At 43.5% G+C, this 21,767-nt stretch overlaps 1 protein-coding gene and 1 pseudogene across 9 annotated transcripts in view; one reads left to right on the top strand and one right to left on the bottom strand.

Moving 5' to 3' along the window:
• Positions 1 to 1,569: 1,569 nt before the first annotated feature.
• Positions 1,570 to 4,614, top strand: LOC103795251 (synaptic plasticity regulator PANTS pseudogene; annotated as a pseudogene). Its single transcript, XR_013521850.1, has one exon. The product of XR_013521850.1 is annotated as a synaptic plasticity regulator PANTS pseudogene (transcript).
• Positions 4,615 to 6,051: 1,437 nt separating this feature from the next.
• CBX5 (chromobox 5) overlaps positions 6,052 to 21,767 on the bottom strand; it is a 50,340-nt gene continuing 34,624 nt past the window's right edge. For 4 of the 8 annotated variants that reach the window (XM_002752549.7, XM_009003900.5, XM_002752547.7 and 1 more), the window contains exons 4-5: positions 20,283 to 20,383; positions 6,052 to 16,668 (exon numbers count right to left, since the gene is read on the bottom strand). In XM_002752549.7, the coding sequence (XP_002752595.1) occupies positions 16,518 to 16,668; positions 20,283 to 20,383 (252 nt within the window). In that variant the 3' untranslated portion in view covers positions 6,052 to 16,517. The remainder of the gene's footprint in view (positions 16,669 to 20,282; positions 20,384 to 21,767) is intronic. The other 4 variants (XM_009003901.5, XM_078336501.1, XM_078336500.1 and 1 more) reach the window with 1 other exon arrangement.

Here is a 21,767-nt window from a genome sequence, read left to right as displayed (position 1 = left end):
GGTACTGTTCTTCACCTCCCTCTACAGGCAGGCGGGGCCTGTCTTTTGCAGGGTTGGGCAGAGGGTGGTGGGGTTGGTGGGGAGAGGAATCAGGGAAATGGTTTCTACCTGCCCCATGATCCTTTAGGCTGATGAATGAGACAATAGGAGATCCCCAAAGAAAGTTCTCATTCTCATGCTAAATAAGGCAGCAAAAATTTCAGACAGAAATAAGAACCCAACTGGTTTAGTGAGACTCTAGAGGTCAGTAATTTCCACTCTTGTTGCAACATCCAGATGCTCCAATCATGTCAAGGAGGGTTATAAAATTCTCAAAGTGATTATCTTTAAATTTTTAACAGAAATATACCACACAGATAACTGTTCTTTCTCACAAATATGTAATCACACACACAAAAAAAGAATTGAAACTGTTTTTCAAGGTAATGAATCCCTGGTTTTAGACATCATTGCTGAGATGATGTGCTGGGGATCAGGAGTGCTGGGGATGGAGAGATGCTCCAGTCCTCAGGAAGAGAAAGATGGTAGTTACCCCTCTTCCCCACATTTCTGAAGGAAATGAGGAAAAACCTTCTACACCTTTCTTTCTCTCAATCACCCTTATTAGCTCTCTACTCTCTGAAACACAAAAATAAAAAATGGGAGCCAGGTGCAGTGGCTCACGCCTATAATCCCAGCACTTTGGGAGGCTGAGGTGGGCGGATCACAAGGTCATGAGTTCGAGACCAGCCTGGCCAACATGGTGAGAACCCGTCTCTACTAAAAATACAAAAATTAGCTAGGCCTGGTGGCACGTGCCTGTGATCCCAGCTGCTTGGGAGGCTGAGGCAGGAGAATCGCTTGAACCCAGGAGGCAGAGGTTGCAGTGAACCCATATCGCACCAGTGCGCTCCAGCTGGGGCGACAAGAGCGAGACCTGTCTCAAAAAAACAGGGAGAGGAAAATGGGGAAAGAAGAACTGAGAAGATGATAAAAAGGAAAATACAGTAACTAGAAAGGACAAGGAACCATGAAAAGGTCAGGGGAGGGAAATTAAAAGGACAGAAAAAATACAGAGGGAGGAAGCATCCTGTGACCTGCTGTAGAACCAAACATGTGGCTGCACCACACCATTGAGCAGCAGGGAGCCCCAGGCCTGCTTTCTTCTGGAAGCTCTGTGGCAGCCTCATCCTCTGACTCCAGCTCCACGTGCAGACAGGACTAGAAGGGTAAGGCAGGAACTAGCGCAAGGCGGGTGTCACAGACGACAGGCCCAGGTCTCCAGGAGCTGGGCCGTCCTGGTTCCTGCCAGGAATAGCTGAAACATACAGAAGCAGAGGATTTGAGTGTAGAGTGGAGTGGGGAGAAACAAAGGGGAAACAGGCTGCATAAGTACGTGCTGCACGGTGTGGGAAACAGGCTGAAGAAATGGCCTATCCCATTCATTCCTACACAGCAAAGCAAGAGCCCTAGTTTACCTGCCCTCCTACCCCATCCCCATCTCCACCCCCTATTCCTACCCCTACCCTTGCTGCAGCTGTAGAAGCAGAATTTCTTTCTTTTTTCTTTTCTTTTTTTTTTTTTGAGATGGAGTTTCACTCTTGTTGCCCAGGCTGGAGGGCAATAGCGTGATCTCGGCTCACTGCAACCTCTGCCTCCCGGGTTCAAGCGATTCTCCTGGCTCAGCCTCCCGAGTAGCTAGGATTACAGGCATGCACCACCTCGCCCAGCTAATTTTGTAAGAAGCAGAATTTCATAAGCTGCAGCAGCTGTGGTCAATACCTCAGCTCCCCACGAGCTCCCTTCTCCAGAAGACAGCAGCAGCATAAAGAGGAATGAAAAGGAAAGGGTACCATCATAACCCTAAACCTTTTCATCTCAGCAGCCCCCAAATATATCAGCAAGCTCAATTCTCAGCATTTCCTCCTCCCTCCTTGGCTCATAACCAAATGATCAATCAAAAAAGGCTTTGCTGAGAGGAGGCATAAGGCTATTGAGCCAGCATCACCTCTTCCCATGTGGGAGGGGGTATCACATTATACACATAAACAGAAGCACCTGTTTCCAGAGGCAGCATGGGGCAGAAAGAGCTCATAAAGAGTCCCAGATTGTTATAAGAAAAATAATAATTTGATGGGGTTAAAATTAAATGTCCAAATTGAGGTTGCTTATGGAATTTAAAGGGGATGTTGAGAACGTGAGGTGGCGAGACTAGGAAGGGAAGAAAAGACAAAAAGAAAAATACACACAATATAGTAGACAAAGGGGAGAAACCATAAAAAATACAGCCTCACAAATAAAGGCAGAAGCTAAGAGAGAGGAGGAAGCCAGCACCTGGAAAGCAAGATGTTACAGCTGGGGAGGGGGAGGGGAAAGCCGGAGAGCAGCAGGAAGAGGAAAAAAGGCCAAGGAGCCAAAGAGCTAAGAATCAGATCCTTCCTTTCATCTGTCTTCATCTTGTCTGTGACTTCAAGCAGGTGAGTTGTTGGGGTATTCTCACAGTGGCTACTGCCTCATCTTGGCCTGAACAACGGAATCCCACAATGCCTGTGTGGCATGCCCACGCACACCATTTGGCCCCCAGCTTTCACCTTGTCTTCCTGTTCCCCAACACACCTTCACAGGTCACTCTCAAGGCTTGGGAAGCACCTTGGTGTGTCCACGGGATAGAATGAGCTCTCACCCCAGCTCACACTTAATTCTAAAGAGCAGAGGCTAAGGGCTGCTGACTCTAACAGAGCGATTTAGAACTGTGCTCAGGCCAGGTGCTGTGGCTAATGCCTGTAATCCCAGCACTTTGGGAGGCCAAGGCGGGCCAATTGCTTGAGGTCAGGAGTTCCAGACTAGCCTGGAGAGAGAAAGTTGTGCTTTCTCTACTAAAAATTTTAAAATTAGGCCAGGCGCGGTGGCTCATGCATGTAATCCCAGCACTTTGGGAGGCCGAGGCAGGCATAAAAATATAAAAATTAGCTAGGTGTGGTGACAGGCGCCTGTATTCCTAGCTACTCAGGAGGCTGAGGCAGAATTGACTGAACCCGGGAGGAGGAGGTTGCAGACAGCAGAGACTGTGACATTGCACTCCAGCCTAGGAGACAAGAGCAAGACTCTGTCTCAAAACAAAAAAAATTAGCCAGGTGTGGTGGTGGGCGCCTATAGTCCACCTTGCTGAGGCAAGGAGAACCGCTTGAACCTGGGAGGCGGAGGTTGCAGTGAGTCCAGATCACACCACTGCGCTCCAGCCTGGGCCACAGAGCTAGACTCTGTCTCGAACAAAAACAAAAACACACCAAAAAAAACAGAACTGTGTGTTCAGTGATCCAGTGAAGGGGATTCCCACACAGTGTCCTCCATTTTCCCCAGGCTGCCAGTGCTGCGTTGATTTCACAAGCTCTGATACCCTTTACTGAAGACAAAAGGAGAGGCAAAATTGCCCAGTTCCTGACTTCTCCAGCACACTGAGGCAAGATTCCCGGGAGGAAAGTTAGGAGCGATGATGAGCTCATCTGAATGAGTGCCATGCAGACACAGCCTCTCACTGAAGGGAAATGAAACCAAGACATAGTTGCTTAGGAAAAGGAGCATGGGTGTCAAAACCCGGGAGTTGTGCTTTCCAGTGGGCCTGAGACAGACAAAGTGACATGATGTTTAGAGAGCAAGAATGAGATGAAAAGGGAAGAGGGCAAGCAGTCTCAGGCTTCCATGGGAGGAAATAAATAATGTCCAGAAGGGTCGGCTCTGAAGTGGACCAAATGGCTCTCCTGTCCCATGTTTATGAGGTCATGGACCATTAAGCCAGCCAACCTACAGATGTCTTCATAAGACTTTACGAGATTAGACTGGAGAGACCCTATAACTCAGCAAGAAAGGCAAACAAGTGGAGAGAATTGCAGATAAGAGACGGTAGAAACAAGTACTCAGCTCCAGAGGCGTCACAACTCAGAGGGAGGATGTCTAGTTTGGGGACCCTTTCATCTTCCTCACTTCTCTCTTCTGTGAGTTTCTGCCCATCTTCATTAGATTCAGGACCACATCCGGCTTATATTACTCAATAGATTATTGATTATCCACATACTTTTTTCCCCCTAATCTAACTTCCAACTGACCTCACATCATGTTCCTAACCCGCAACCATTTGGTCCTCAGAGAATTTTCTTTGGTATTTGCGACGTAAATCGGCAAGATAAAATACATTACATTAACAGAGACATGGCCGACTGTAGCCCCTGGCAGCCGCGGCGCCCCTGCGAGGCCTACCGCGCCGAGTGGAAGCTCTGCCGCAGCGCCAGGCACTTCCTGCACCACTACTACTTTCACGGCGAGCGGCCGGCCTGCGAACAGTGGCGGCGCGACCTGGCCAGCTTCCGCGACTGGGAGGAGCGCCAGAGCGCCGAGGCCCAGCGATCCCTCTGTGAGAGCGAGCAGGCACGAGTCCAGGCTGCACGGAAGCACATCCTGGTGTGGGCCCTGAGGCAGAGCCCCCCTGCAGACTGGCATCTCCCTCTGCCGCAGGAGGATGAGTGACAAGCACCCCTGCCATTAGCCTGTGCAGCTTCCTCCCTCGGTCTGTTTCAAGTTGCTGTTGCACAGCCCTGGGGACTGTGACTAGCCTACACAGTGTAGTGGCTCACTGTGAGCTCTTGCCAGACTTGGAACATGGAGCAGGAAGGACATTGCTAGCCCTACTTGCCCACCCCTTACCTGCATGCGGGGCGCCCTGACACAGCGATGTTCTGCTGGACAATTGTACTCCAGAGCTTTCAGGAGGCCAAGCATTATGGCAGGTACTTGTGAGCAGCCAGGTCAGGCTGGGCACAGCAGCATAGGAGATGGCAGTCCTGAGGTCTAGAGTTCTCAGGTAAACTCCTGAAGGGTAGCCCTGCACAGGTGGGCAATAATGAGCTAGCTAAACAGTTGTGCCACTGTGAATGCCTTTGCTAGTCGCTGGGAAACTGCCTGTCACGTCCTGATTTGGTGAGCATTGTGAGTGCTCACCCTGTACTCCGGCCCCTCGATTAGTTCTACTGCAGGTGCAGGCAGGTGTGCAGAGCAGACAGGGCTCACTGGCCCTTCTGCACCAGCAGGCTTCTCTTCTTCAGCTCCCAGGTTGGCCCCTGGAGACTCTGGTTTTTAAGGAATGGCACATAGCTACAGAACACACAATCTTGCCTGAAGAGGGCTTGTGGACTCAGCTTAAGACATCCAAGCCCAAGACGTGGAATTAAGGACTCCTTCCCTCAGAGTTTCCCCGGTGGTTAATGTATAAAAAGCCATTTCATCTGATTTCAAATAGAAGCTGAAAATTATATTCACATTTGTTAGATTTCAAAAAAAAATACATTTACAAATGCACATATTTTCAAACCTGATTTAGATTGTATTTACTTGATGTGATGTTCCAACAATGCTAATAGCCATGAGATGATTCTTCTAGGGATCCCTGGGTTGCTGAAGGCTAATAGTTATTCTCTGAACCATTAGGAGCAGAGAGGAGCATGAAAACTGGGAAAGGTACACACTGAACCAGTTAAGGAAGTAAGAGTAGGAAATAAAATATGCATTTTGTATTATCTTATTTCCTCAGGCTTGCGCCACCCTGTGGTTATTTGTAGAAAGTCAGAGACCAGTAATCCTCAGAAAAGATGCCTGTGTTCTCCAGGTCTCGATGCTCTTTCAGAAATTGAGATGATGCTCCAGGGCCCAAATTAAGGAAGGGGTGTAAGACCCAGATCTTTGGGTTTTTTTGTTTGTTTTTGAGATGGAGTTTTGCTCTTGTTGCCCAGTCTGGACTGCAATGGGGCGATTGCTCACTGCAACCTCTGCCTCCTGGGTTCAAGCGATTCTCCTGCCTCAGCCTTCCTGAGTAGCTGGGATTACAGGCATGCACCACCTCACCCAGCTAATTTTTTATTTTTAGTAGAGATGGGGTTTCTCTGTGTTGGTCAGGCTGGTCTCTAACTCCTGACCTCAGGTGATCTGCCCACCTCAGCCTCCCAAAGTGCTGGGATTACAGTTGTGAGCCCCCGCACCCGGCTAGACCCAGATCTTTATTTAAGCCACCACTCAGAATCCATATTTGAAAAGCAACCATTTATTAGAACCAATACAAGAGTATGAAAAGAGGGAAAAGAGGAGGGTAGAAGAGGGGGAGAGAATGAGGTCTGCATCAGATGTCAGTTATAGAAACACATAAATGCCTACTTTTAAACATTTACATTTAAAAGGTGAACATATATATAGACCACTTATACTTTTTTTAAAAAAATCAAAAGCAGACATGTTTAGCTGAAATAAAACCAAGAAACACAACCAAAACTCCCCCATAAACCTAAAAGTCCATAGAGAATTCAATTTCTCATTTTCATTCAGAAATCTGGCTACAAAGTGATGTTTGCTACTCAGGATGATACAGAGTGCTGAAAGAAACCCAGCTCTTGAGTCTCTTAGATTCCATCCTGTAGGAAGTGGTGGGAAAGCCAGTGGGCCATGGGCAAGTCAACTCCTGGCTGCTTGGCAGGGCGTCAGACTGTGCTCTCTCCATTTTCCACAGAACTGTTTAGTACTGCCAGTGCTGGGTGAACAGTGAGAGCAGAGTCCACAAAACACAGAGAACCAGAATGTGACTGCAAGGAGCCAGGACCTTGTGCTTTTTCATGGATTACAAATCTAGGGCCAAGGAGAGGGAAAGGAGAAAGAGCCCTATTGGGAAGAGGAGCTGGCTGCACCCCTAAACTGAGATGGAAAGAGTAAGGCTCTTGAGCCCACACCTGGGCAAGTAGAAATAGTGTCGAAAGTTTTCTCAAACCAGAGGGAAAAAAAGTCAAGGTTAAGTTCAGACTGCAGACACTGAGAAAGAGATGACAGATGCTGAATACAGTGAATTGGATGAAGCTTTAAGGATCAATGCCCAATTCTGAGTGTTATGTATACATATTTCTAGGAAAAATAATTCCAATGTAGCTTTTTTGCGGGTTGGAAACAAGGTGGTCACATTTATTGAATCAGCTGATCCCTATGAGAAAGGAGGGGCCCAGGTACAGATACCACAATGGGGTGCAGTGACCCAGCTATCTTGGGATCAGTTTGGGGAGTGGTAAGCAATGATCTAATCAACACCACTGAGGGCTGCCTTGATCCTGAGACAGTCTGAGTCTGCTTCAAACCCATGGGGAATGGAACTTTAATCCCCAACCTGCAGAGAGAAATAAGCAGTAGCATCCCTGCCTCACGATTCCCTAATCCAATGCTCTTGAATCTGAAATGGCCTCCCTCTGTGAATGCAAGACATAGAAAATCCTAAGTGCCTTCCCCCACAACATCCTAAGTAAGTCTGGACTAGTAAGATTCCAACATTCATGAAAACACTGTCAACATCTGAACTAGCAGCTTTGATGAGGGGTGGGGGGCAGAGAATTTGCCAAGTCACTAAGTAGTTCCAGCCTTGGAGACAGCTCAGTGAGGACTAAAGCGTTGTGTGTCAGGCTTAAACTCCAGCTCAAAGCATCCTCCACAGAGGACCCTGAAGTATTCTATTAACTTTGATTTGCAATGCCTCACAACACCCCTGTGAGGTAGGTCAGTATTATTACCCCCATTTGACAGATGGGGAACTGAGGCATTGAAAGAAGTGACTTGCCCAAGGTCAGCCATTATGAATCAGTTGAGGAGGTGGGCACACTGAGTCAGCATCCACTTGATTCTTGTTCCATTTCCCAGAGCATTTTACTTCTCAGAGTGCACTTGGGAGCAGAGGGAGGTTGGCAGGTACACCTCACTCTGCAAACTAGATTAATCCAATCAACCCAAGAGTATTAACTGAGGACCTACTATTTATCTAGTATATAGTGTGAGGAATCTTGGAAAAATGAACTGCTTCTGAAAGTCATGTTACAGATGTTTTGAAAATAAAATTATATCTTAAACATAAGGACATGAATTCTTTTGTAAAGAAATATTCACTTTATCTTAAGGTAAAATAGGCTGCCTGAAAAAAAAAAAAAAAACGAAAGGAGGTAAAATAAAGTCACACTGATTTCTCAAAGTACCTGAATTCCTAAAATCCAGAAAGCAAGATCACATTCCAACAGAAACAATGAGTAAGAACCATTTCCCCAGTGGTGATTCTTGGTACTGCTCTTTCAGAGCTGCAAGGTTGGTAGTGTGGGACTCCCAGCACCACAAAACACCCTCCTACCACAGCACTTCCCTCAATACCCAGAGAGCGGCATCTTCCCAACCTTTCTGCCTCAGCTCAACTTCAAGAGTTGCAGCATCTTCAAAAACACCTCAAGGGTAAGGATACAAATGGTGACCCCTGCTTTTCTATTCAGGGGGAGGGGATGAAATATTCTCCGTAACTAATCATATAGACTCTTGTATTCTTTCCTCCTGCCAGAAACGTAACTCTTTAACAACAAAAACAAAAAGATAAAAGAAGAAACAGTTGGTGTCTTTTGTCTTCCTTTGGATTCTGGTATAAATCATTATCTCTTATCTTAAAACTGAGGAAGTGAGGGATGAGGGGGGCACAAAACAGACACCAAACCCACCACCAGCCCTGGTTTAGAATGCAATCCTAAAGCCTACTGGAGGCTGGGTGTGTTGGCTCAGACCTGTAATCCTAGCACTTTGGGAGGCTGAGGTGGGTGGATCACCTGAGGTCAGGAGTTCAAGACCAGCCTGGCCGTCATGGTGAAACCCCATCTTTAAAAAAAAAAAAAAAAAAAGCGACTGGAAACCAGAAAACACTGACTTGAGCTTTAAGAGTGTTGTAACATGATTAAACTGCTTTTTCAGGTGTTCTCAAAGAACTTCTAGGCAGAAGCCTCTCCTTTCTTCCATACCTCTTCACAGCAGCCATTGTAGCAGGTCCCCGCTACAACAGAAACTCAAAAGATGACTTATCAACTCACACAGTAAAAGGTTCACTAGGGGCCGGGTGCGGCTCACGTCTGTAATCCCAGCACTTTAGGAGGCTGAGGTGGTCGATCACTTGAGCCCAGGATCTGGAGACCAGCCTGGGCAACACAGGGAGGACTCTGTCTGTACAAGACCCCTATCTAAAAAAAAAAAAAAGAAAAGGAAAAAAAAAAAAAGGTTCACTAAGGATACTCTAGGTACAGGAATCATTCCAAGACCTAAATATATTTTTTTTTTTCTTACTGATAGCCAACCACATTAAACAGGTACAAGTGCTAAGAAAGTTCAAGACTGATCTTTCGGCAATGACAGTTTAGGTTGTCTGTTTGGAATTCTAAAAGTAAAAAGAAATCACTTAAAAAGTGACAAACTGGCCACTTGGCCTTGAATTGACTGTTAGGGTCACACCTGCCAATGCCAGGGGACATCACAAAAAAAATAGAGAACAGTAAGATAAAAAGTTCATTGCATTCAATTTGGCCTAATTTCTTGATAATAGTTTCCTATTAGATTTTCCGATTAATACTGATGGCTCTTACCTAGGCTGTGATAATTAGGTTTTGATCTATTATGACATTAATGATCACAATCAGTTGACTTTGAAATTGTCTTAATTAATGGCTCTTTCCTCGTCAGCTTTTGCCTCCAGTGCAGGATTCATCCCTTCCCCCACTGCCTTGTTTTAACTCCCTCTCTTACTGACCACAGAGACAAATAGCATTGGAAGATCACTTTCTTCCCATAACACAAGACTTTAAACTATTTTAAAACATTTCTCTGACAGAGGAGCAATATGAGATGATGTTAGATGAAATGAGGATCAGAATGAAAAGGCAAGAGAACAAGCTGTCCATGAACAGGAAAAATTCCATCTTAGAAAACAACCAAAGTCAAGCACAATGATAAAGTGACAGGGTGAAGGAATTCTAAAAAGACAAGATGAGGTAGATTAAAATCCAAGAAATTCAGCACAAGCAAAAATAAACCAGAATTGTTTTTATGAAACGATCTAAAAAACCTCATGCTTTAGCTTTCCAGAACAGTTACTCTAATTCCTGGGAAATCTGACTTCCAAAGTTAGTCAACTTTCAATTATCCAGGCAGAACTCAGTATCTTTTTCTTGTGGTCACATGGGTCAGAATCGAGAACATACTTACGATCAGACCATTTCTTAACCTAGGTAGGCTTTAATAATTAAATCTGAGATTCAGATTTAATACACAAGGTACATGTATTTCTGGGAAAGGTTTCCACATAAGTAACACAATTCTCTGCTTAGAAATCACCCTCTCTTGCAGTATTGAGTTAAAACTGCACTGCTCAGAGTAGATGCTCAGGTATTCACAGATGTGCTCCAAGCCTTCTTTTCTAGCAAATCTCTTGTCATTGGAAAGCATGTCCCTGGTTTTAGGCTTAAAGACAGCCTCATGTTCATTCCTCCAAAATGAGAAATTGAAAAAGGTGTAAGCAACTCTGATAAAATGTCCATGAGGAATATGTTGTTATAGTACCCACAATAATGTAACACAACTGAATCTGCAATATAGCTAATGCTTTCCACAAGCTAAGATTAACTCTACCACTACTTTGGCCAAGAGTCTAAACCAGGGATGAAAATCAGGAGTTCTCAATCCCAACTCACCTGTTTTTTCTCTATCAGTAATAACAGTATTTCCAACCCTCAGCTATATTTATTTCCTGGAGTAAAACAAGCCCTTGTGTTGTATGGCCAGCTGGCTCACTTCACCCAAGGTTATAGGTCTTTTCCACATAAAAACCAAAATTAATGTCAACTTCTTACTCTAGGGCTACAAACTATACATCAGCCAGTCTGTCTCTGCCCCGAGTCAGAAATGTGTATTGATTTGTAGCATTTATAAAGCCAAGCTATTTTTTTAAACAGAAACATAGCTTGTAAGCACTTAACTATTAATGGTCAGTTCATCACACACCAGTACCAAAGTTGAGGACAGGGATGGCCTCTTTTTGAACTCTGTATCCTCAGGCCAAAAAATGTCTGTTAAATAAAACCAACGTTGATGTACAGCAATGTGGCTGAAATTTAGAAAGCTTAATAAAAATTGAGCGAGAGGGGCATCTAATTCAGAGCATGTTTTTGGGTGTAAGGCTAGTAACACCTATTTTTAAAAACATAATTTTTATTAGTAGGTAAAGGTAGCATGACACTGTGATACACTGGCTCCAGACCTTTCCTCTCTCTGCCCTGCCACAGGCATGCTTGGTGGTCTGATTATAAAAGTACAGATCTCAACCAAAAGGATGTGATCATTAGGTGCAAAGTGAGTTTTTCTTTTATGAGGAAATGAGGAAACTGTGAGAAACTATTTCCTCATTTTAAATCTAATGGGGTTCTCATGACATTGCAGAGTAGCATTTTATGCCCTCAAAATGAACCTTTAAGGTAGAGACAATTGCTCCCCAGGCCTAACACAGATCCCTCTAACTCTTCACTATACCTTAGGAAAGCTGGGGTAAACTACAGATTCAATAAAATCTCAATATGAAAATCCCAAAAACCTTCCCCAATGCCCTGTGATTTGGCCTGAACATAGGGAAAATGGACTGCAGCGTGGCTACATAACAAGAACAAAGAGTTAAGAATAATAACTGCCTAAGTTACCAAACAAATTAACGACACAAAGTAGAATGCACAAAGCAGTACACAGTGTGGCTGGGGGACAGTCAAGGACCATCGAGACTTTTAAGTGTTAGGAGCACCACAGGTCCAAATGCTCCCCAGAGCAGACTAAAACCGGATTGTTGTCCATGGCAACACTGTTCTCCACTATTCTGCCTACAATGAGAATATATCAACAGCAGGAAAACTGCTTTCACACATGGCAAACCTCAAAGAAAAACAAGGATAACCTCAGACCACTGTTACTTGCTGTAAGTGGGGAAAACAAAACAGCAAACGGATTTTTAGTAAAGAGAAAAGCAAATATAAATGCAGTTGATAAACTAGAAAGCAATCATCAACTAACTGCAGAACATAAAGAAGAAAAGATACCCCAAAATCCTTCTCCAAATAGCAACTCAGTGGATGGGAGTTAATCAAGCTTTCCAGCAACCAGTTATTGATGATTCATGGCCTACATCAAATGAAGACTTCGATTTTGATTATCAACGATGTCCCCAAACCAAGCTTACCAGAGCTAACGACTGCTTCTCAGCAATTCAGGAAAAATTTAGAAGCAAATATGGCATTGTGAGAACAAAAAACAGAACCTTGTTTTGAGGACAGGAATTCTGATAGTGTGAAGATGTGGTTGAAAGCCTTCTCAAACATACAAGTTCAAGGCTTTTCTCATCCTGCCTTTCCATCACCTGACCCTCCTCTGAAACCATCCCTCATGTCTTTAGCAATGTCTGGTCTTACAAAGGAGGGAACAGCAAAGCTGGCAAGTGGAATAAAAAAAAAATCTTATTACTGAAAGTGCTCCATGACAGCAAACAAATCATGACAATTTTATTTTTGTGCCCAAAAATTAAGAGGTGGCCAGGTGCAGTGGGTCACACCTGTCATCCCATCACTTTGGGAGGCCAAGGCGGGTGGATCACGAGGTCAGGAGATCGAGACCATCCTGGCCAACATGGTGAAACCCCATCTCTACCAAAAATACAAAAATTAGCTGGGTGTGGTAGTGTGCACCTGTAGTCCCAGCTACTTGGTAGACTAAGGCAGGAAAATCACTTCAACCTGGGAGGCAGAGGGTGCAGTGACCTGAGATTGCGCCACTGTACTCCAGGCCTGGTGACAGAGTGAGACTCTGTCTCACCAAAAAATCAATAGAGATGATGTCTGCATTAAGATCAAGACGAGAGGAAGACAGAGAATCACCTTGGGATTCTGAAAGTACCTCCAAGAATCAACAACAGAAAGATGTCAGCCATTTAACTGGGGCTACAGCTCAAAAAGGAAAATATACAGTAAATGGACAAGTCCAAGAGTCTCCTGAGAAATATCCTTATTTGAAGAGGCAGCAGGAGTTGATAGAAAACATAACTAAAAAAGTAGAAGATAACACTGTTACATTTGAATCTGGATCCTATATAGCTTCTCCTGTAGGATCTACTGAGGAGTGAAATATAAATCAAGATTTAGCTTAGAAAGCATGAAGATAAGGCTGGGCGCTGTGGCTCACACCTATAATCCCAGAACTTTGGGAGGCCAAGGTGGGCAGATCACAAGGTCAGGAATTTGAGACCAGTCTGATCAACATGGTGAAACCCCCTTTCTACTAAAAATAGAAAAAGTAGTCAGGTGTGGTGGCATGCACCTGTAATCCCAGCTATTCAGGAGGCTGAGGCAGGAGAATTGCTTGAACCCCTGGGAGGGAGAGATCGCACCACTGCACTCCAGCCTGGGCAAGAGTGAGACTCTGTATCAAAGAAAAAAAAAAAAGGCATGAAGATAGTATTTTCCAATTTTAAATAAAAATTATATTGTCTGAAAGACAATAAAATTTTAGTACTGGGGAGGAAACTGAATTGTTATCTAAAAAAGAAAACATTATGGTTCTCTCCAGGTTTAAAATGGGTGCTCCCATCTAGGCTGATTTTCCCAGCATTTGATCTTAACTTGAAAGCCATCTGCCCAGCCCAGGGATCAAAGAGCTGCTAAGCAGTTCGTTGGTAGACTCGACTGGGCAAAGCTATGCTATAAACTCTGAAGGGAGATCTTTTAATGTTGATTACTGAAAGGATTAGAAAGATGTCTTGAAAGAGGACTAAACACAGGAAAAATATACTTTTAGCATGTGAGACCTAGGTGTTTAAGTGCTTAGCTCTTAACTCTTCTGTGGGGAGAAAGTTCCAAAAAACAGGTTTCTGTTTGAGGCTGAAATTCTCCTAGGGCAAGAATATCTACTAAACACTAACAAATGCTGGAAGCAGGCATCTGACTTCCTTTGTGCTAAGGACTGAAATCACTATCAGCCTCTGGCTCCCTACATTCCTATAGAACCAGCTGCAGGTAGACAGGAAGAGATTGTTTTGGCTGCACTCAGTACATAAACCAAAAACAAAAACGGTGAAGTCTATTAAAGAGATAAGTAGTAGATGACACTGGGGACATGTTGGTAAAAGTATCGGATTTGTATGAATGTCTTAAATATCACCTATAACCGCAGCAGCCTTGTGCCCCACGTTTCTCAGAACCAATCTCAGCACCAAATATTGTCATGTTCTTTGTCCACATACTAGATTTTTGGTTTTAAAAACATAGTTGCTGCAGTTTACATGCGCACTGCTCCTGCAAGGCATACAGTGGGCCACTTGGATAGGCTGTCATTTTCTGCAAATCTAGAGACCCAAATCACCTCCTCAGAAGCTCTGGCCTATTTTTGTCCTATTCCTGTCTACCCTAATTGATATCCTTGGCTGCATTTATGATAAATCTGTTTCCTGACCATCCTTTCCTTCTTTCAGATGCTGATGAAATTAAGTACAATTGTCAATTATCCAGCACTTGACCTAGGTCTTTAATTCCTTCAGAGAGTGAAGGAATATAGAGATAAAACTCCCACCCACTTGAGGTATGGTTTATGAGCTCTTGCCCAATCACATTACCATTCAGAAGGATTTTCCTGGCTGACTTAAACCAAAAGCTTCATTGTTCCAGTCTGTCATGTCACTGCAGCAACAGCTGGCATCTCAATTGTGCAGTATAATTTTTGACATAATTTATATAAGCATACAGAATTTAATCAGCAGCTGAGCAGGGAAGCAATGTTAACAAATGCCATAAATGGGCATATGATTTGCATATTATTTGGTTCATCTGTGGACTGAAGCTATCCATCCATTCCCCTCATTACTCTGAATAATCCAGAAATGGTGGATGCTCCTGGCCAGACAGCTGTATGTTTTAAAAATCAAAAGCAACAAGAAAAGCAGCCTCATGGCTGGTGAACTCTAGAATTAAGGCTATTTTGAGCATTTATTCTTATTTCCTCAGCTTTGGGGCTGGGACAAGGATCCTCAAAACCCTGCTATTTCCCTACTTTTACTTGTGATTCTCTAGCTGTCCTCAACTATAACAAGAAAAGGATAAAGTAGGACATTTCTTGGGGGACAAAGGCAAAAGAATATAATCAGAAAAATTTCTCAATGTAATAGCAACACAGGAAGAAACCAAAGGGAAATATTTCGCTGAGTAAGGAGAGAAGGTTGAGTCAACATGCTAACGCCAGGGCCTGTCACTTTCCAAGGTGATAGTCTTTCATGAACATGTCATTATTTTTATTTATTTATATTTTTTAGAGACAGGGTCTCACTACATTGCCCAGGCTGGTCTCAAACTCCTGCTTCAAGCAATTCTCCTGCCTCAGCCTCCCAAAGTGCTGGGATTACAGGTGGGAGCCACTGTGCCTGGCCATGAAAATGCATTTAAAAAAATAAGATACAACTGTATGTTTGAGAAGAAGGGAAGAGCATTAACATTTTGGGGACTCTTGGTGGTAAATCCAGCAGCCAAGAAAGTAGGAGACTTATAACTGCTATGAATATTTAAAACTGATTTGTAGCCAACAGCTCACCTCCAAAACTTCCCCACTGAAAATAATGGCATAGAAGGGAAACTCAGGTCCACTGAGAAGTGAGGGTCAGGTTTGAAGCCTCTTTGGTAACGGGAATGCTTTGGGAGGCCACAAAAGTTGGCAGGGTTGGAGGGTGCCTAGCACCTTGGCACAAGCAAGCACCAGGCAATCACTCACACCTACATAAATATACAGTCTAAATATGAGGAATGGAAAGAAATAATACATACATACCATATGTGATAATGAAGACAATTGTACCCTACCCCATCATCCTCATGTACTATAGCTAAAAATCTCCACGGTTAATAATCTTGTCATTTTTTCACAAATTGACATCACTTTACAGAAGCAGAAGCAGGAAGTGCTAAAAGCAAGACCAAAAGTCCTGGGGCTAAAAAGAGTGCCTTAACAAATTTCAGTGTAAAATTTCAAATCTTCCAAAGGATGGAGTAATTCTGGGAGGATGAGTGAGGATGAACAGAGGGTGGCCCAGAAGACCACATCAGAAACCCTGTATTCTCCTGGGTAGAGCTGAACAAGGTTGGGAAAGCCCCAACAGGTAGGCAGTTGCTATTGGCTTTTTAAAAGATGGGCAACATCCTTTCCATCTCAACATGTCAAAACAAAGGCCAGCTAGTCAGCAACATGTTCTAAGAACCAAAGCAAGAAAGAAACCAAAATTCAACATTATTGTAACAAAATCCCCCAATCTAAAAAGCGACCAACCCTGAAAAGATCAAGACTCTAAGGTGAAAAAGTTCAAACTCATCTTGAGGTCATAGGGGAGCAGAAGGAAGAGATCAGGGCAAAGGAAAAAAAGACTGTGGGTATTACACACAGTATGTAAATGCCTGGTCTTCACAGAGAGACACTTATCATTAATCAGACCATCAGTTATGTTACAAGAAAACCAATACCAACATTTCTCCTGTGGAGCACAGTGATAAGCACATTTTTTATGGATGTGTTTAGGATAGAAAGGGGTGGGAAGAAGGGAGAGGAGGCAGGGAGGTGAATGTATTATGTACAAAGAGAAATGACAGAGAAAACCCCCTCCTTTAGCTCTTTGCCGTTTCTTTCTCTTTGTTTTCCGCGTCCTCAGGATATGCATGCCATGTCAGTCTCTCTTCATAAAATGCTATCACAATTTGTGGACATTTCACATTAGCTTCTTTTGCAAGAACCAGGTCAGCTTCATCTGTGTCTTTCCTGGAAAGAAAGAATATGCTACTTAAAAGGAGAGGAAGTAAGAATGAAAGAAGCTGTCCAGATATAAGTTTATGTCATTATATGGATTGAGTTGTCTTGATTTCCTCCTCACTTTGATTTCAAGGTGAAAAGGACCCTTTTAATATTTTCAAGAAGAAATTTATGTAAATGGATTAATATATTAATCCTATTATACAGAAACAGATGTCTGCAGGTAGAATTTAGATGTAAAACATGGTAGGCTCAGTTTAAAAAGCTGAATAATAAATGATATTAATCTGCTTCCATAATTTTTATTTGTGAATAGGAGCATGTGAGTGAACCCAATCAAACCTACATTCAGCTGTATTGATTACACCTAAGTCAATTATGCACAGGTTGGTCAATCCAGTTTCCAGATCGTCTAAGTGAAGAGGTCTTAACCCTCCTCACTTTGTGGCCTTTTAAATACTCATTACACCTCTGGTCAGAACCATAGATTGGAACAACAAGCAAATAAAACTTTAGCTACAAATTTCAATTATCTCAGTTACAGCCTCTACTACCAAGTATAACAAAAAAAAATCTAGCCACATGGTCCCTTAGGCATGATTACAAATCAAGAAAAAAATTAAATTAAATTATCCTGAGAAGGCCACGTACAGTAGCTCATGCCTGTAATCCCAGCACTTTGGGAGGCTGAGGCAAGTGGATTGCATGAGCCCAGGAGTTCAAGACAAGCCTAGGCAACATGGCGAAACCCATCTCCACAAAAAATACAAAAATCAGCTAGGCATGGTAGTGCACGCTTGTGGTCCCAGCTGCTTGGGAGGCTGAAATGGGAGGATCACTTGGGCTTGGGAGGTGGAGTTTGCAGTGAGCTAAGATTGAACCACTGAACTCCAGCCTGGGCAACAGAGCAACACCCAGTCTCAAAATAAATAAATAAATAATAATAAATTAAATTATCCTGATATGAGGACAAGGGAAATTACCACCTTGTTGGAGCAGACACTCAAATTCAAACTATGGTGGAAAAAGCCAATTAATGAAATGTAAATCATAAGTACACGTATGGCTGAGTAAGAAAAAGCAGTCCAGCCTAGACACAGTGCCTCATACCTATAATCCCAGCACTTTGGGAGGCTGAGGTGGGAGAAACACTTGAGCCCAGGGCAACAAAGGAAGACCTAATGTCTTCAAAAATTTTTTCAAAAAATTAGCAGGCCATGGTGTCCAATTTTTTCAAAAAATTAGCAGGACCTGTAGTCCCAGCTACTCAGGAGACTGGAGAAGGAGGATAACTTGAATTCCGGAAGTCAAAGGTGCAGTGAGCTGTGATCACACCACTGTACTCCAGCCCGGGTGCCAGAGTGAGACCCTGTCTAAAATAAAATTTTTAAAAAGCAGTCCAGACCTGTAATCCCAGCACTTTGGGATGCCGAGGCAGGAGGACTGCTTGAGATCAGGAGTTTAAAACCAGCCTGGCCAAGATGGTAAAACCCCATCTCTACTAAAAAATTAGCCAGATGTCGTGGCACATGCCTATAATCCCAGCTACTTGGGTGGCTGAGGGATGAGAACCACTTGAACTTGGGAGGTGAAGGCTGTAGTGAGCCAAGATGGTGCCACTGCACTCCAGCCTAGGTCATAGAGCAAGACTGTCTCAAAAACAAAACAAAACAAGCAGTCCATACAGCTCCTTATTTCTGACAAAATATAACAATTCTTCAAACACAGGCTTCTGGGTAATTTACCAGCAGCACTATCATCAGATAAAATAAGCTTTTGATTATACAGCTTTTTTTTTTTAAAAGTACAGTGGCACCATCTCGGCTCACTGCAATCCTCGCCTCCTGGGTTCAAGCAATTCTCCTGTCTCAACCTCCCAAGTAGCAGAACTACAGGCACCCACCACCACACCAGGCTAATTTTTGTATTTTTAGTAGAGACAGGGTTTCACCATATTGCTCAGCCTGGTCTAGAACTCCTGACCTCAGGTGATCTGCCTGCCTCAGCTTCCCAAAGTGCTGAGATTACAGGCGGGAGCCACTGCACCCGGCTGACTACACAACTTTTAAGGTAACATGTTTCTTTAGTGGCAATGCAGCACAAACCCTCTATGTATCATAAACCCAGAATACCTGGAAACAGTGAGGGCCACACCATAAATCACTCTGTTTTTAAGAAATCAAATTGAGGGTCTTTTTCTGTTTTGAGATGGAGTTTCGTTCTTGTTACCCAGGCTGGAGTGCAATGGCGCGATCTCGGCTCACTGCAACCTCCGCCTCCTGGGTTCAAGCAATTCTCCTGCCTCAGCCTCCCGAGTAGCTGGGACTACAGGCGCATACCACCATGCCCAGCTAATTTTTGTATTTTTAGTAGAGACGGGGTTTCACCTTGTTGACCAGGATGGTCTTGATCTGTTGACCTCGTGATCCACCCGCCTTGGCCTCCCAAAGTGCTGGGATTATAGGAGTGAGCCACGTGCCCTGCCAAATTGAGCGTTTTTAAGTAATCAAATTGAGGGCTGGGTGCAGTGGCTCACGCCTATAATCCTAGCACTTTGGGAGGCCAAGGCGGGCAGACTGCTTGAGGTCAGGAGTTCAAGAGCAGCCTGACCAACATGGCAAAACCCCCTCTCTACTAAAAATATAAAAATTAGCCGGGCATGGTGGCAGGCACCTGTAATCCCAGCTACCTGGGAGGCTGAGGCAAGACAATCACTTGAACCTGGAAGGAGGAAGTTGCAGTGAACCAAGATCATGCCACTGCACTCCAGGCAATAGAATGAGATTCCGTCTCAAAAAAAAAAAAAATAAATCAAATTGAGAGGAACTACTTACCCTTTCATCTAAGAGCCATTCGGTCTATACTGGATGAAATAACTTGTGCTTTGGCCAAGTTATTTGGCCAAGTATTAGCCTTAATGCTTTTTGTTGAGATTATTTTTCTCTTTTAGACATTATTCAGCAGGTCTGGCCCTCAGTGATGGCACAAAGTCTCCTTTGATTCCTAGTTCAGGGTCACAGGCCCATGGTCTTACAGTAAATAATTCAGAACTGTGTAAACAAATGGTTATGTCATGCTTATGTTTTCTTTTTTTTGAGATGGAGTCTCACTCTGTGCCCATGTGGGAGTGTAATGGCTCGATCTCAGCTCACTGCAACCTCTGCCTACCAGGTTCAAGCAATTCTTCCTCAGCCTCCTAAGTAGCTGGGACTACAGGCATGAGCCACCACGCCCAGCTAATTTTTGTATTTTTATTAGAAATGGGGGTTCACCATATTGGCCAGGCTCCTAACCTCAAGTGATCTGCCTGCCTTGGCCCCCAAAGTGTTGGGATTACAGGCATAAGCCACTTTGCCTGGCCTTTATATATTTCCTACCTCAAATTTACCTTTTTCCTGATATGTAGGCTACTATAATTTGGCTTAATAACAAAGCTTGAGAATGTCTTAAATCCATTCTGAACCATAATTCCCATTTAATACCAATAATTGGTATCAGTTAAGGATCTCTGACATTCAAAATTCATGGTCTGGGAATACGCAGTCTTGCTACTTTATTTTCCACATGAATTCAAGTGACTGGCAAAGAAACACAATTGTAAAGTGAAGCCAAATCTTTCTCACCATTTCATTAGGAACATTAAATCACCACAGGAATCTGTCGCCCCAATGATCTTTTCTGGTTCCAGTCCTCTCTCAAAGCCCCGAGCTATATCATTGCTCTGCTATAAACAGAAGATGAAGAAAGGTTATAGCTTGTGGAAAGAGTAGAGAAACTCCCTATTTCTAGGCTCAACAAAACACAATATAAGTTAATATCACCTGATACCATTTCTGTCACCAATTTGGAAAAATTTTTAGAACTTAATAACAGTACTAAGTACTGACAGTGACAATGAAGTGACAGTGATGCCAAGAGATATTTTTGGAAGATGTTATCTTTCCTGGATTTCCTTCAGAAGACTGGAGGTGAACCCTAAAAGTCTCCAGTATTCCGTAAGATACTCTGAAGTCAACATCTAGGAATTCCTCTAATCCCACTCACTCAAAATATCCTTAATATTGTTAAATAAGCTCCTGAAATGATAAAGACCATGTTTACCCTAACTAAACCTTTTCATTTTACAAACTTTAAATATTTTACCTCTCTCAATCTTTATTTTTTTAGACTTTTAGTTTGCCTTAACACTAACCAATAATTTTAATACATTTCACAGTCACCTATATTTATGAAAGAACAGAGATAAGAATCATGCAAAGCCAATACTATTAAATGGCAAATTTCAGAGATCACAAACACCAATACCTACGTGCTTGGTTACAGAGAAGGCCCTGGTCAGTGCCTATCCCCTCTGGATGTTGATGACTGTTAGAACTGGGCAGAACTGGACTGTAATTGAAAACAAACACAAACAAAAACAAAAACAAAAACCTGCCCTGGTGCAGTGCCTCAGGCCTGTAATCCCAGAACTTTGGGAGGCTGAGGTAGGAGGATTGCTTGAGACTAGGAGTTGGAGACCAGCATGGACAACTATCTCTACAAAAAAAATTGTAAAAATTAGCTGGGCCCAGTGGTGTACACCTGAAGTGTGCTACCTCTACTCAAGAGGCTGAAGTGGGAGGATCCCCTGGGTCCAGGAGTTCAAGGCTGCAGTGAGCTACATCATGTCACTATGCTTCATGGTGGGCAACATAGTGAGAACCTGTCTCTTAAAGTAAGAAAGAAAAAAATCTTTTTTTTTTTTTTTTTTGAGACAGAGTCTCACTCTGTTGCCAAGGCTGGAGTACAATGGCACAATCTCAGCTCAGCTCACAGCAAACTCTGTCTCCTGGGTTCAAGTGGTTCTCCTCCATCAGCCTCCCAAGTAGCTGGGATTACAAGCATGCACCACCGCACCCAGCTAATTTTTGTAATTTTAGCAGAGACAGGGTTTTACCATGTGGGGCAGGATGGTCCTGATCTCTTGACCTCGTGATCCGCCTGCCTTGGCCTCCCAAAGTGCTGGGATTATAAGCATGAGCCACGGCACCCAGCCAGAAAAAAAATCTGGTAATTCCTGAGATGAGTACTGAAACTTGGTCTAAATTCAGTAATACAATCTAGACAAG

The sequence above is a fragment of the Callithrix jacchus genome, chromosome 9, assembly GCF_049354715.1.
Source record: "Callithrix jacchus isolate 240 chromosome 9, calJac240_pri, whole genome shotgun sequence".
NCBI lineage: Eukaryota > Metazoa > Chordata > Mammalia > Primates > Cebidae > Callithrix > Callithrix jacchus.
This window is presented reverse-complemented; position numbering and strand designations above follow the sequence as displayed.